Genomic DNA, 11,762 nt, shown 5'->3' with positions numbered 1-11,762 from the left:
TTGCGCGTACGGAAAACATTCTCCCCTCGGGCCTGTCCTCCATGCAAACACCACTAAGCAGTCACACTCTTAGGACTACGCACCGCGGAAGCGCCGCCTAAACCATCGCACCGCAAAGCGATTGTATGCCGGTGAGTCGAAACCACAGTGACATCCGTCAGCTAGCTCTGTCCCACGCACTCTAGCGCAGCGAACACAATACGTTGCTCCCATCCGGGCGCCACGCAGCAACAGCCCTGCACTGATAACCTACACACTGGAGGCATCTGCAAGGCCCTGCACCCGGTCACCGCTCAACCGTATAGCGGCTGCCAGGGGTTGTCCTGAGCACGTTGAGCCCTGCAGGAAAGGAAAGGTTTCGGAACGGTCGGCGTAGGTTCCCATAAGTCAGGAGACATGGTATCATGCGGGATCGCATACCCCATGTACCGCTGCATCTCCCCAACCCTACAGTGCTGGGGCCCCCCGGGCTCTACAGTGCTGGGCATGGCAGGCGCCGAGCCTGAGGCAATATTAACTGCGTAGCGCATATGGCTGAGCAGTTGTTGTGCGGTCCGGCGCCAGGCCAGTCAGGTTGCCATGCCTCCCACCGCTCAGCGGTAGCCGGAGCGGCTGAAAGGAGCTCTTGCGGTAACTAACACGTACCAGTTATCTGATGACCAGGCTACGCCGTTGGCGCTTTCCACTAGGTGCATCGAGTACGAGTGACGGGATACGGGGCTCGTGTTTTCCGCCGAGTAGTGCACGTTCTCGCCGTGCAGGAGCACCAGCGTGCCCGCAGGGCACTCCAGGGGCACAAATGCTGACATGTCGTATGCCGGCTGCGGCTTGTCGAAGAATACGCTGCCATCAGGCGCTAGCAGGAAGCGCCGCCTGAGGCCCTCCTTGTGAATGCCTGGCGGTAGCGCGAGGAGCAGACAATGGTAAGGTACTAGGGTGAGGGTTCGGGCCGAACGTGAACTGTAGCAATGTCATCAAGTGCCATACTCGGAAAGGTTTACATGCTGCACCATGCTGTGCCCACACAGTTGCAGCATCTCTGCCTTGTTTGTAATGGATACACCCACAGCACGTAACCAACGAACGGAAAATCAAGATCCAATTAGTCAAGGTCGCCAATGGAGACGCTGCAACGCAATCAAGCACTGGCCCGCCTTGCGTGCAGAGCCTGAAGCGTGCAGTTCCGGCACCGTTTCACTGGCAACACATTGTCGGCCAGCTACAGACGCTCAACAACTTCATCACATGTTGCACAAGTTTGTTGGATCCTGGAGCAGCTCTTAATTCGGCCGTACCTGGTATCGCCCAGAGGCAGCCGTTGTCCCGGGTAGCGTCCTCCAGCGCCCACCAAAGACCTGCCGTGGGGCCCATCACATAACGCAATTCGCAACATGCGCAGTCAGGCTCTCCCTTCAGGAATCCCAGATATCGATGTCCTCTATATACACCAGCCAGTGGTCTCCGCCCAGCCTCAGCTTGGCCCACATGGTGACAATTCATGGGCTGACAAAACATATTCCCGATACAATGTCCATGGTGAGCTCTGATCCAGGTCGCAAAGCCGCACGCAAAGTGGACAATCTGCGCTGGGTAATGCGCTCGGAATGCTACTTCTCGCACGCTGGGACATATAGTCCGCACGTTCCGGGACGCACATATAATGCCGACAGGGCCACCGCTGGATTTGATTGGCCTCTGCACAGCTTGCCCTCTTGCACACGTGCCACGACCCAAGTGCAGCTCGAGGCGGCACTTACCGACACAGCTAAGCGGCGTTGTGTGGATAAAGGTGGAATCCTGGTGTGGCACTACTTCCCCCCCAATGGATGGTTGTTTAAATATGTACATCGACTGCAGCATAAGTCAGGGAAGGCCAGGGCAAGCCATCAAACCAAGGACCAGGAATTTTTTGCATGTCGGATAGGGCTCTGGTGGAATAAAAGCTTGCGTTGCAGATGGAATAAAGTCTACCAAGAGGTGAGATAGCGAAAAATGGAACGAAAACTTGCGGGTTTAATTGAGGCACGGCCCACTTGCACAGTCAGCGAGACGACCCACTTGCACTGGCAGCGGCCTGTTGTAGCCCAGGCTCCGCAGCACATTGCAGACCGCCGGCGACCGTGAGAACTCCCGAAACACGGGGTCTAGATCGTGGAGAGCTGCATTAGAGGCAAAGGAGTGAGCAAAAGAACGGTAGAAACACAGGCCAGGTGAGGGGAGGTGCCGAAACCCCAGGCCTTCGGCAATCTGCACTATGGCCTTTGGAGCTCATAAACCCTTGCAAATGGAAAAGGCTAGGAACGATTATCAAGCACGGCCGAACATTTAACAGTGTGTGGTTGCTGCCCTTGGGTCCGTTACTTCTGTGCCGTGGCACATACCGTGTCCGACTTTGTTGATGCTCAGCTCCTTGGCCTGGCGCAGCTTGCCGTCTTCGTCAAACGCCTGAAACGGGACGCCAAAAATTAACCACTTCATGCAGATTAGCAAGGGATAGGCTCAAACCAACCTTGTCTTCAAAAAAGAAGCCCACGTCGCTCGCGCTGTTGAGGAAGTAGTTATCCGTCTTCTTGGCCTACACCCGTGTGCGAAGGTCGACCAGCCGCATATAAGGCAAGGCATACAGGAGGGGGTGACCGGCCAAACCAGGGGGTGAGGAAGATACCTGGTGTGCTTGCCCAAAGCCACTTGGAACACGGTTGATGAACCACCCACTTGGGCAGTTATCAAGCCCTAGTACCCCTACACGAAACCCAGGGCTGCGGGACATCTAGGACGAACCTGGTCTCTAGTCGTGAAAATAGAAATGGTCTTGGGGTCAAAATCGTGCAAAAGCGTGTCAATACGCTTACGCAACCGTATGCAGTCTTCCGGGCTGGCAAATCGCTCCAGCACCAGAAAACCTGCAGTGGTACACCATGGAGTCCAAGTGTTAGACCATTAAAGCGTAACAATCCTGAGAACATCGTACCGTCATTGTGGAACTGCGCGACCTGCTCCGGCGTCAACGTTCCGCTAGATGTGGGTGCTGTTTTGTACGCTGCTATAAGCGAAGCAATTTTCCTTGTGGCCCTTTTCGCCTCTTTCCCTCGTGCGACATGCTGTCTTCCGTGGCTTCCAAAGCGCAACGACATCATTTGTCCCAGCTAATAATCGAAATTCTGCTATTTTTGCGTGCGTAAAGGATATACCTTCTTCTGTTTAAGCTATTAGTACAACACTTGCGAAATGCACTAGATCCAGTGGTCTGCGTATACCTGCAGTCAGTTGGCGAATGGCGCAGGTTCAAGCGTCTGATTTGATGTGATGACCACGCAACCAAAACCCTTTTTATTGTGTACGGCATACCCAGCACGACAGAGCATGGATCCAGCTTGCCCAGAACAGAGCGGACCTTGCCGCATGCTTTCGCTGGAATGGAAATTTACTTTCGCTGTCTATGTAGCTCTTATTACAGTTTTCAATATTGAGGAAATAACTCCGGCCTTGCACAGAGTGACTGAGTCAGCTTTTGGGCGAATCCTGGACCGCCTCCTTTAACATGCTACACGACAACTGCTGACAGGTGTTTAACATAGGTGTCTTGGCGCTTGTAGAAACTTTGGTGCACTTTCATCGTTGAGGGTATCGCTGGGTCCGTAACCGGGATGGAGATTACAGAGGATGCAGCCTTGGGTACATTACGATCAGTCTTTGGCCTTAATAGCTTTCGTCCAGGACAACTAGAAGCCGTTTCAGCAACACATGCTGCACAAGATTCGCTCATCATACTGCCCACTGGAGGTGGAAAAAGCGTTTGCTTTCAGCTCCCATGTCACCTACGGCCTTTTGGATTTACAGTTGTCATATGTCCATTAATTGCTCTGGCCAAAGACCAGGTATGTACAGGCCTTACAGGCCTTGGAACCTTGGAACGCTGGCTATGCACATATACGGCACGGTGCATTGCTTACTGAGTGGCTTTACCCATGGCATAGGTGGATAGATGTGATGAACGCGGCATATATGCCGAGGTAAAAGGATGTCGTTAGTCCTAGAACACGGCGGGTTTGTGGCCGGGCTGTCCTACCCTGTGTGTCTCCGCTTCGCTTGTCAACGCGTTCCGGGCTTTTCCTTCGGGTTACCTCGGGTTGCTAAACCAAGACCGCTTCATTACAGAGGTGGAATTGCGAGGTGCCAGAGTCGCGTAAGGCTAGCATTGCCAAGGATATGGTCAGCGACGAGCCCAGCTTGCGGCTCCTGTACATCACTCCTGAAGGGCTGCGTCACCCAAAGCTTATGGAAAGCCTAAAGGTGAGATAGAATTCAGACTTTGCTTGGACCCAGGTTCTGGGTTGCTCGCCAATTATCGAACACTCTCATGGATTTGCAGGAGGCTTGCGCCAAAAATAACCTAGTGTCCTTCGCTGTTGACGAAGCCCATACGGTGCGTGCGCCGCTGTCCGTTTGTGGCGACAACCGACGTTGTCATAAACCTTCTCATTTTATGTACTTACAGGTTAGCGAATGGGGACACGACTTCCGGTAAGAGGGGTAAGATGGTAACCTGCTTATAGTAAATCATCACAGTATCTTGCGCCTCTACTCCCGGACTCCCCAGCACAAATTCTCCAAATGTTTTGTTGGCCACAATTTGCTTCCGCTACTATGCATGGGCGGGCAAGAACTCGGCTGCATGCATGTTGAAAATATGTTAGGCATGCAGCTTTCGTTGCACCAGACACGAGCAGGTGTGCCTTTCGTTTGGCGTGGCAACGTACGTGGGGGGACTTAGTTTCAAATGTTGGTTTATCCGTATACCCATGATACCGCGTTCCTGAGCACCGTCCGGGCGCCATTTTGTGCTGGTTTCTAGGCCTGCGTACCTGGAGCTGTCCTGCCTCAAGTTGGAGTTCCCAAGCATACCTGTTGCTGCTCTAACAGTAAGTATTCTGCGTTTGCTACGACAGGAAAAGTTTTTGGTAGGACTGCGCCAGAGTTCCTATGAACCTCGTGCGTTTTTTGGATAGTCCAGCAAAATTGGACAAGGAGGATTATCTTCCTTTGACGGAAACCATTTGCAGTACCTGTTAGGAGGTATAATTTCCATTGCTTGGCCACAAATGCGTGATTTGGGTTACAGAAGAAGGCGTTCACGTAGCCGGTGGTCGCTCATACGCGTCGGGCCTGATGTAACTGTGCCTGCTTTAAGAAACCTGCGCCGCAATGGGCCTTGATAACGCGTAAGGACGGCCCACGTTGACGGAACACCCTGCCCTCCCGCAGGCGAGTTGCACCTCCAAGGTCAGCGATGACATCATCTCGGTGCTGCGGCTGCGCTGTCCCCGCATAATTAAGGGGTCATTCAACCGCCCCAATATCGGTTATCAGGTACTTAAACGGAGCACGCCGGATGGCGAAAGCCCAAGCCACCCACAAAACAGGACAGGATTTTGATTTGGGTTTGGCCGATTGGGATGTCTGTGGTGGTCCCTGTGTTGGCCCTGCCAGTGCTGGTCCTACTTCACATAGAGCTGCACTATTACACAGGATTCCATACGGAAGTAGCTCTGCCCACTGTTGTTTTATTTGTACGCTGTACTCTCCTCCAGGTGCGCTACAAGGAGCTGTTGGGAGATGGAAGCGACAATGCAGCGCTGGAGGTAGGATCTGGGTTGGCCAGCCCAGCGCTTCTCCATCGCAGATGCCCAAACAGGCCTTTGATTCTCCAACCGGGGAGGTTTTCATCATTTGGTGCACATCCATGCAGGACCTCATTCGCTTTATCGAAGAGCGTCCTCACCAGTGCGGCATCATCTACGCACGGCTGCGGTAGGCTCTGCAGGTCGCTTTTAGCTAACAAAAGCTGTTGATGCATACACTTGGAGGCTTGTTAGCCCACGCCGTCAGTAATGCATTAACACAGCCCCCTTAGTGCTCGGCTGTTGCTTTGTTAGTCAAATTTAGAGGGAAAGCACCGCTTCTTTGGGGATTTTAAGCAGGGTTGCTGTAACACAGGGCCACATGTGACTGGCTGGCATCTTCTTTGGCCGCTCGAGATGTCGAGGTTGGATGCTACCATGCCGGCAAGAGCACCGAGTCTCGCGCGCGGGTGCAGCGCGACTGGAGCTCGGGGGGTATCAATGTCGTCGTCGCAACAATTGCCTTTGGCATGGGCATTGACCGGGCCGATGTCAGGTGCGGTGCGCGGTCAAACGTCCTGGGATGCGGCGTGGGTGAACTACACCGTTAGGCTCTATCTGTGTGTGCATGGGTTGACACAACTATTTACCGATCCGTCATCACCCTTTCTCCTGGCTGATATCGGTAGGTGGGTGGTCCACTGGAACGCGCCGTCCTCCATGGAGGGGTTTTACCAGGAGAGCGGCCGAGCGGGACGTGATGGGCAGCCCAGCCTTTCCATAATGTACGCCAGCCAAGCTGACCTTCAAGCCGCACATAAAATGGAGCGCGGCACCAGGACGGGCGCTGTGGCCGAGGTGGCCAGCTACGCGCATGGCACAGGCTGCAGGCGTAAGCGCGTTGTGAATTTCTTTGGAGAAGAGAGGTGGGGCCTTGGGAGCTGGTTGGTTTGGCTGCAGCTGCTATGTTGGTCAGTATCTGCCGATGGGGGCCGGATCCAGGGTCTGTAGACGTCAGTTTATGGGAAACCATTGATAAGCACATCGCCTTGCCAATCGTCCGTTCCGGTCGCAGGGGATCATGCAACAGCCCGTGTGATGAGGTTTGCGACTACTGCGCTGATCCTCGCGCCGTCCAGCGCGCTTTGTCGCAGTTAGAGAAACGAGAGGCTGAGCAAGGCAACAAAGCAGCAGCAGTACGCGCCCGCATGATGGGCATACGCGTGGAGCCGGATAAGGATAGCGATGATGACACGTGCAGCGTCGGTGACGCGGCAGGTAGATTCTTAATCCTCGTTTGCTGACCCGCCGTGCAATTTTAGTGGTAATCGGGCTGAATTTGTATATGTGGTATCCGCTGACCGCTTAGTGAGGAGTTGCTGCTATTGTGTTCGATTGCTCTCACAGGTTCGTCGCAAGCCCCGCGGTTAGCTGGGGCCTGCTGGTCTAGGGCCACGGCGTACGGTGCCACGCTGAGTGCGGCCAGCACCCTTGCGCAGCAACCCGGAGATATTGATGGGCCTACACTCGGCACCCAAGCGACAACTCGTGCAAACAGCGCTAAGACTACTGGGGCGTTGGCGTCAGGCAATGTTCGTGGAGCCCATGGTGCCATACCCGCGTTGCCTGTCCTAAAGCGGCATCCGGGGATTAAGCGGCCTTTCGCGGCTTCTTTGCCTGCCACTGCCGCAGCTCTCCAGGAGCGGCCTGCAGCCATGTCGTGCGCAGTTGAACCGGAAGAAGAACTGACCTGTTCGAATGGCTTGCAACCGGAGGGCTATGCGGCATATAACGATGGAAAGGCCGACAGGACATTGCAGGGCGTGATCCACTCAACCTTCGTGCAAAGCATCAGTTTTGGTGGCCACGCAGCTGGCGCTGACATTTCCGGTGCGACGTCATTCGCTGGGGCTCACGGATCCCAATCCCGGCAACCTCAGCTGAAGAAATTAAAGCCTAATACTGTTTTACCGTTCAAGGCGCCAGCTCGTACTGTGCCTCCCCCAGCTGCGCCGGCCGCTTTGCCTGCCGGAGTCGCAGCAGCAGGAGGGCAGCAGCAAGACGTGTGCAACGACGCCGGACAGAAACACAGGCCGGTAGGCGAAGGTGGCTTGCGCGATGTGGGCAATGTGGCATACCGCCAGTTGACGGAAGCCAATACGGGACGGCCGCAGGCTGCCGCCAGTTCTGTAAATGGTGTTTGCGTGGCACAGCCCATCGCGAACAGCAGCGGCAAGGACATTGCCGACCGAAGTGCACCATTGTTACTTAAGCGGCGGCTGCCATTCAAGCCTCCGGTGCGTGTGAACCCAGCTTGAAGCTGTAAAGTGACTGAGTTTTTATTTTGCGTGCATGGGCATGAATGCTGCCATGCATATATGCTTCGATGTGGCCATGTTTTGTGTTACATATGGACATAATGCACCTGCCAGTGCAATACTGGAACAATGCGCTAGATGCATGGGCGCAGCACGGGCGCGGGAGTTGCAAAACTCACTTTGTATAAGTAGCATGATGTGAATTGTACTGTACACACACAGGCCATGTAAGCCCGAACTGCTTCATATGCATGTCGCCATATGCACTTCACCTATGGTCGGATAGCCTATCCCTTGGCAATGCTACACACGCACACAAAAACACAAGCTATCCTCCAGAAAATCTTCTGGGTAAATACGTCATCTCAACACTGCCAGCCAGCAAGCCAGCCAAGCAATAACTGCAAGCTTCCATACACGTAACCGTTGGCAACTTTCAAAAACAAATGGATATCAGCTCTCCCATATCAAAGGCCGCAACACCGTGTGGCGGTGCGTGTGAGACGAGGACAAAGCTATGAAGACACTACAAGGTTCGCACTAATCAAATTGAGTATTAAGCTCCGTGCAAACAGCCTGCACACAGAGGGAAGCGCGTCAAAACTTTCCCAAGGCTGTGCAACAGGATGTTTGAGAGCAGATGATGTCATCCCGCATGGTGAGGCGTACAGAACCGTCCAAAAACATGTTGTGCTAGAAGCAGGAAAGGTCCATATTCAGGACGACAACCATCCTCTCCAGCCGCAGTCCTTCAGGCTTTTGCCGGTGGCATCCCCGTATTGTACGAAACCGGGGCACCGTAATACAGAGGAACTGCGAGGGTACAATGCACCAGGGCCAAACATGACATGAGTCGGCCGATTTCCCATGCCATACAGCAGCAATCTTCAGATACCACACTACACCATATGTGCAGCACCAGTGGGACACCAATCAAACTTGCAATTTATCTGTAGCCAAAACAGGGGTGTACAACCAAGTCCATCTAGCGTAGCTACCCTGGGCACGCATGTCCGTACCTGGGGCACCGACTGCCATGGCCCGCGGATCCACGTCGATCTGCGCCCAGTACGAGCCGTGGACGCGCCCTATGCTCAGCGTGGCGCCGCCAGCCGCAAATGCAGGCCTATGTCGTTGAAGCACTGCTTCCAGCTGAGCCAGCCAGGCACCGTAGTTGCCGGAATCGCCATTGAAGCAGCCAAACCCGATGACAAGGTCTGCAACGTGAGCTCGCAAGGAGGGCCATCTTCCGGGATAGAATTTGCATGCACAACGGCAACCGCACGTTCCAGCAGCATCCATGGTTGGGGGTGAGTGCAGCTGGGCAAGCCAGCAAAATTCGATTCCATGATGTGCCTTCAAGAGCCATGCCACAATAGGGATGTGCGTAGGCACGAATGATACGGGAATCCCCTCACGGAAATCCCCTGACGTCGTGCAATTATAAAAAGGTCACAATACACAACGGCAACTATCCAAATCCCCACAGAGCCCACAAAAAATACTTACAACAAAGAAAACTTGAAAACCAGTCACAGCAATACTCTGCTGAAGGGAGCTGCTTGTAGGGGTGGTTGTGGACCAGTTGGCTGAGGTCCGTCATAAAAACGGCCCATACCTTGACAGGTGAAGACCAACCTTGTCATATTTACTGCTATCTATGCTCACGTTTAGATATCACTGTTCATGGCTGCTCAAGAACTTGCCTCCGGTGCAATGCGTCCAAGCAACTGTGGCGGTATGGTATGAGCGCTGTGCGTCATTATTATCTCCCGACGAGCGCCCTTATTGACTTTCTTGAACTACAGTCAGTTACAAAATTGTTAGGAAGGTTAGCCGGAAGCCCAAGATGAAATATCACGTATGAAAGGTGAAAATTTACCTCAACAACCACTCTGAACTGCGTTTCCTGCCAGGGTGCGACCATCCTGCTACAAATCCTTCGTCTGCTTTCTGGGAACCTACGAGAAGCCTAACTAACGTCGGCTACCAGGCTTCGTGTGAAGCTTGCAGGACAAATGACTGCGAATAAACCATGAGACCACTCTGCAACCAACAAATTAACAAATAAATATCGCGAGTTAGGCCTAGGCCATCAGATACCAGTACGGCTATATGGTCTATTCAGAACACTCACGGTGTCCAAGCTCTTCAATAATCATTCGTTCCTTCCCGACTCGGTATTAAGCAGCAATGACGGATTCAGCGAGCATCTTCAGCTTCTCTTGCTGATCCGCCGATATCATCGCTTGCAACGAGTCCTCCAGGTCACCTTCCAAGACGCTGTTCAAGTCAAAGTTCTGTTTGATGCGGTGATCTGACACACGGCTGTCTTTGTAATTATAAGTCTTGATCTTCTCCGAGCGGTCGCCAGTTCCAACCTGGCTCTTCCGAGCTGCATAGATTTCGGCCTGTTGACGCTGAATTTCCATTTCGTAAAGCTTTGCGCGGAGGATCTGGAAGGCTCGCTCCTTGTTCTGTGCCTGCGTGCGCTCCTCTTGGCAGAAAACACGAATACCAGTTGGCTTATGCATTAAGTCCACCGCCGTCTCCACTTTGTTGACGTTCTGCAACAGGGATGGAACAAACAAAATCATGATAGTCTGCCGTGGCATTGCGCTGGCATATAATGAATGAACTGAAATTCGCGATTCTGTTAGGGCCTTTCTAAATGAGGGACAACCTATTAACCATACGTCTAAATCCAGATATACTATACAACACGATTAACTAGAGCTAAAAACCCAAAGCAATCCTTTGCAAGTTAGGGTGAAACCGCAATGCAATATCCTGCAACCAACTGAGCAACCGTCACACACCAACACCCAAGGCTACACACTTTTTCAGGAATAAAATTGCAGCACTCTGCTACCTGAACAAAAATCTGGCTGTCCACCTGTGCGAAGGACAAGGAAGCTTACCTGACCCCCGGCGCCGCTAGCGCGGGCGAATTTGACCTCAATTTCACTCGGGTTTATCTGCACGTCCACGTCCTCAACCTCTGGCATAACTGCCACAGTTGCCGTGGATGTGTGCACCCGGCCGGCGGCTTCCGTCGCAGGCACACGCTGCACGCGGTGCACGCCTGCCTCCCATTTCAGCTTCGAATACACGCTGGTGCCAGATATCTCAAGGATGACCTCCTTGTATCCACCGGACTCTCCTTGCGTGCAGCTGACTAGTGAGGCCTTCCAGCCCTGCCTGTTGGCGTAACGCTGATACATGCGCATCATGTCACCCGCCCATATCGAGGCTTCGTCTCCCCCAGCTCCCGCACGAATCTCAAGCATGATATTGCGATCGTCGAGGGGATCCTTGGGCACTAACTGCAGCCGCAACTTGTCTTGTAGCTGCGCAAGGGATACCTCGAGCTCTGCAATTTCAGCGCGTGCGAATTCTGCCATCTCTGGGTCATCCGCAGCCTCGTTTTTCAAGTATTCCGAAGCGTCCGAAAGCTGCTTTTCCGTGTCCTTATATGTACGATACGCGTTGACCGTCTCCTCCAAGTCTGCAGCCGCCTTGGCGACTTTTTGAAACTCGGTCGAGTTCGCAGCCACCTCTGGATCCGCCATCTTCATCTGCAGCTCCTTGAATGTCATTTCAGCTGCGCTGAGTTTCTCCACCATATACGTTTCCAGCGCGTTGCAAGCAATGCTTCCCCGAATAGGCCGATGGACAGTAACCAACGGGGCCGGAGGCACAAGCCTTGCTGGTTTGAAAGCAAGCATCGTTCGGCACGGCCGACAACTACGCAACAAGTGCCTTTGACACGTCTGTGGCAGCATTTTTGCACACCTCAGCGACCTATATACCCTGAAAGAAA

The 11,762-nt window shown here is 53.5% G+C and overlaps 3 protein-coding genes across 3 annotated transcripts; 1 reads left to right on the top strand and 2 right to left on the bottom strand.

Moving 5' to 3' along the window:
• Positions 1 to 593: 593 nt before the first annotated feature.
• VOLCADRAFT_81992 (uncharacterized protein) lies at positions 594 to 3,134 on the bottom strand (the record flags this gene model as incomplete). Its single annotated transcript, XM_002952744.1, has 8 exons — positions 594 to 895; positions 1,296 to 1,355; positions 1,758 to 1,851; positions 2,059 to 2,159; positions 2,382 to 2,445; positions 2,510 to 2,575; positions 2,782 to 2,903; positions 2,972 to 3,134. The coding sequence occupies 8 exons, from the start codon at positions 3,132 to 3,134 to the stop codon at positions 594 to 596; spliced, it is 972 nt and encodes a 323-aa protein (XP_002952790.1).
• A 2,921-nt stretch (positions 3,135 to 6,055) lies between these two features.
• VOLCADRAFT_34057 (uncharacterized protein) lies at positions 6,056 to 6,413 on the top strand (the record flags this gene model as incomplete). Its single annotated transcript, XM_002952815.1, has 2 exons — positions 6,056 to 6,177; positions 6,311 to 6,413. Coding segments are annotated over 2 exons (225 nt in total), but the record flags the coding sequence as incomplete, so codon positions are not given.
• Positions 6,414 to 8,013: 1,600 nt separating this feature from the next.
• On the bottom strand, positions 8,014 to 11,762 carry VOLCADRAFT_105686 (uncharacterized protein). Its single transcript, XM_002952743.1, has 6 exons — positions 10,861 to 11,762; positions 9,822 to 10,506; positions 9,646 to 9,741; positions 9,449 to 9,557; positions 8,959 to 9,156; positions 8,014 to 8,752 (listed from the first exon to the last, which is right to left on the bottom strand). Exons 1-2 carry the CDS (start codon positions 11,722 to 11,724, stop codon positions 10,123 to 10,125), a joined length of 1,248 nt encoding a protein of 415 aa, XP_002952789.1. The 5' UTR covers positions 11,725 to 11,762; the 3' UTR covers positions 8,014 to 8,752; positions 8,959 to 9,156; positions 9,449 to 9,557; positions 9,646 to 9,741; positions 9,822 to 10,122.

Source organism: Volvox carteri, assembly GCF_000143455.1.
Source record: "Volvox carteri f. nagariensis unplaced genomic scaffold VOLCAscaffold_32, whole genome shotgun sequence".
NCBI lineage: Eukaryota > Viridiplantae > Chlorophyta > Chlorophyceae > Chlamydomonadales > Volvocaceae > Volvox > Volvox carteri.
The sequence above is the reverse complement of the archived record's forward strand: the minus strand, read 5'-3'. Positions and strand labels throughout refer to the sequence as shown.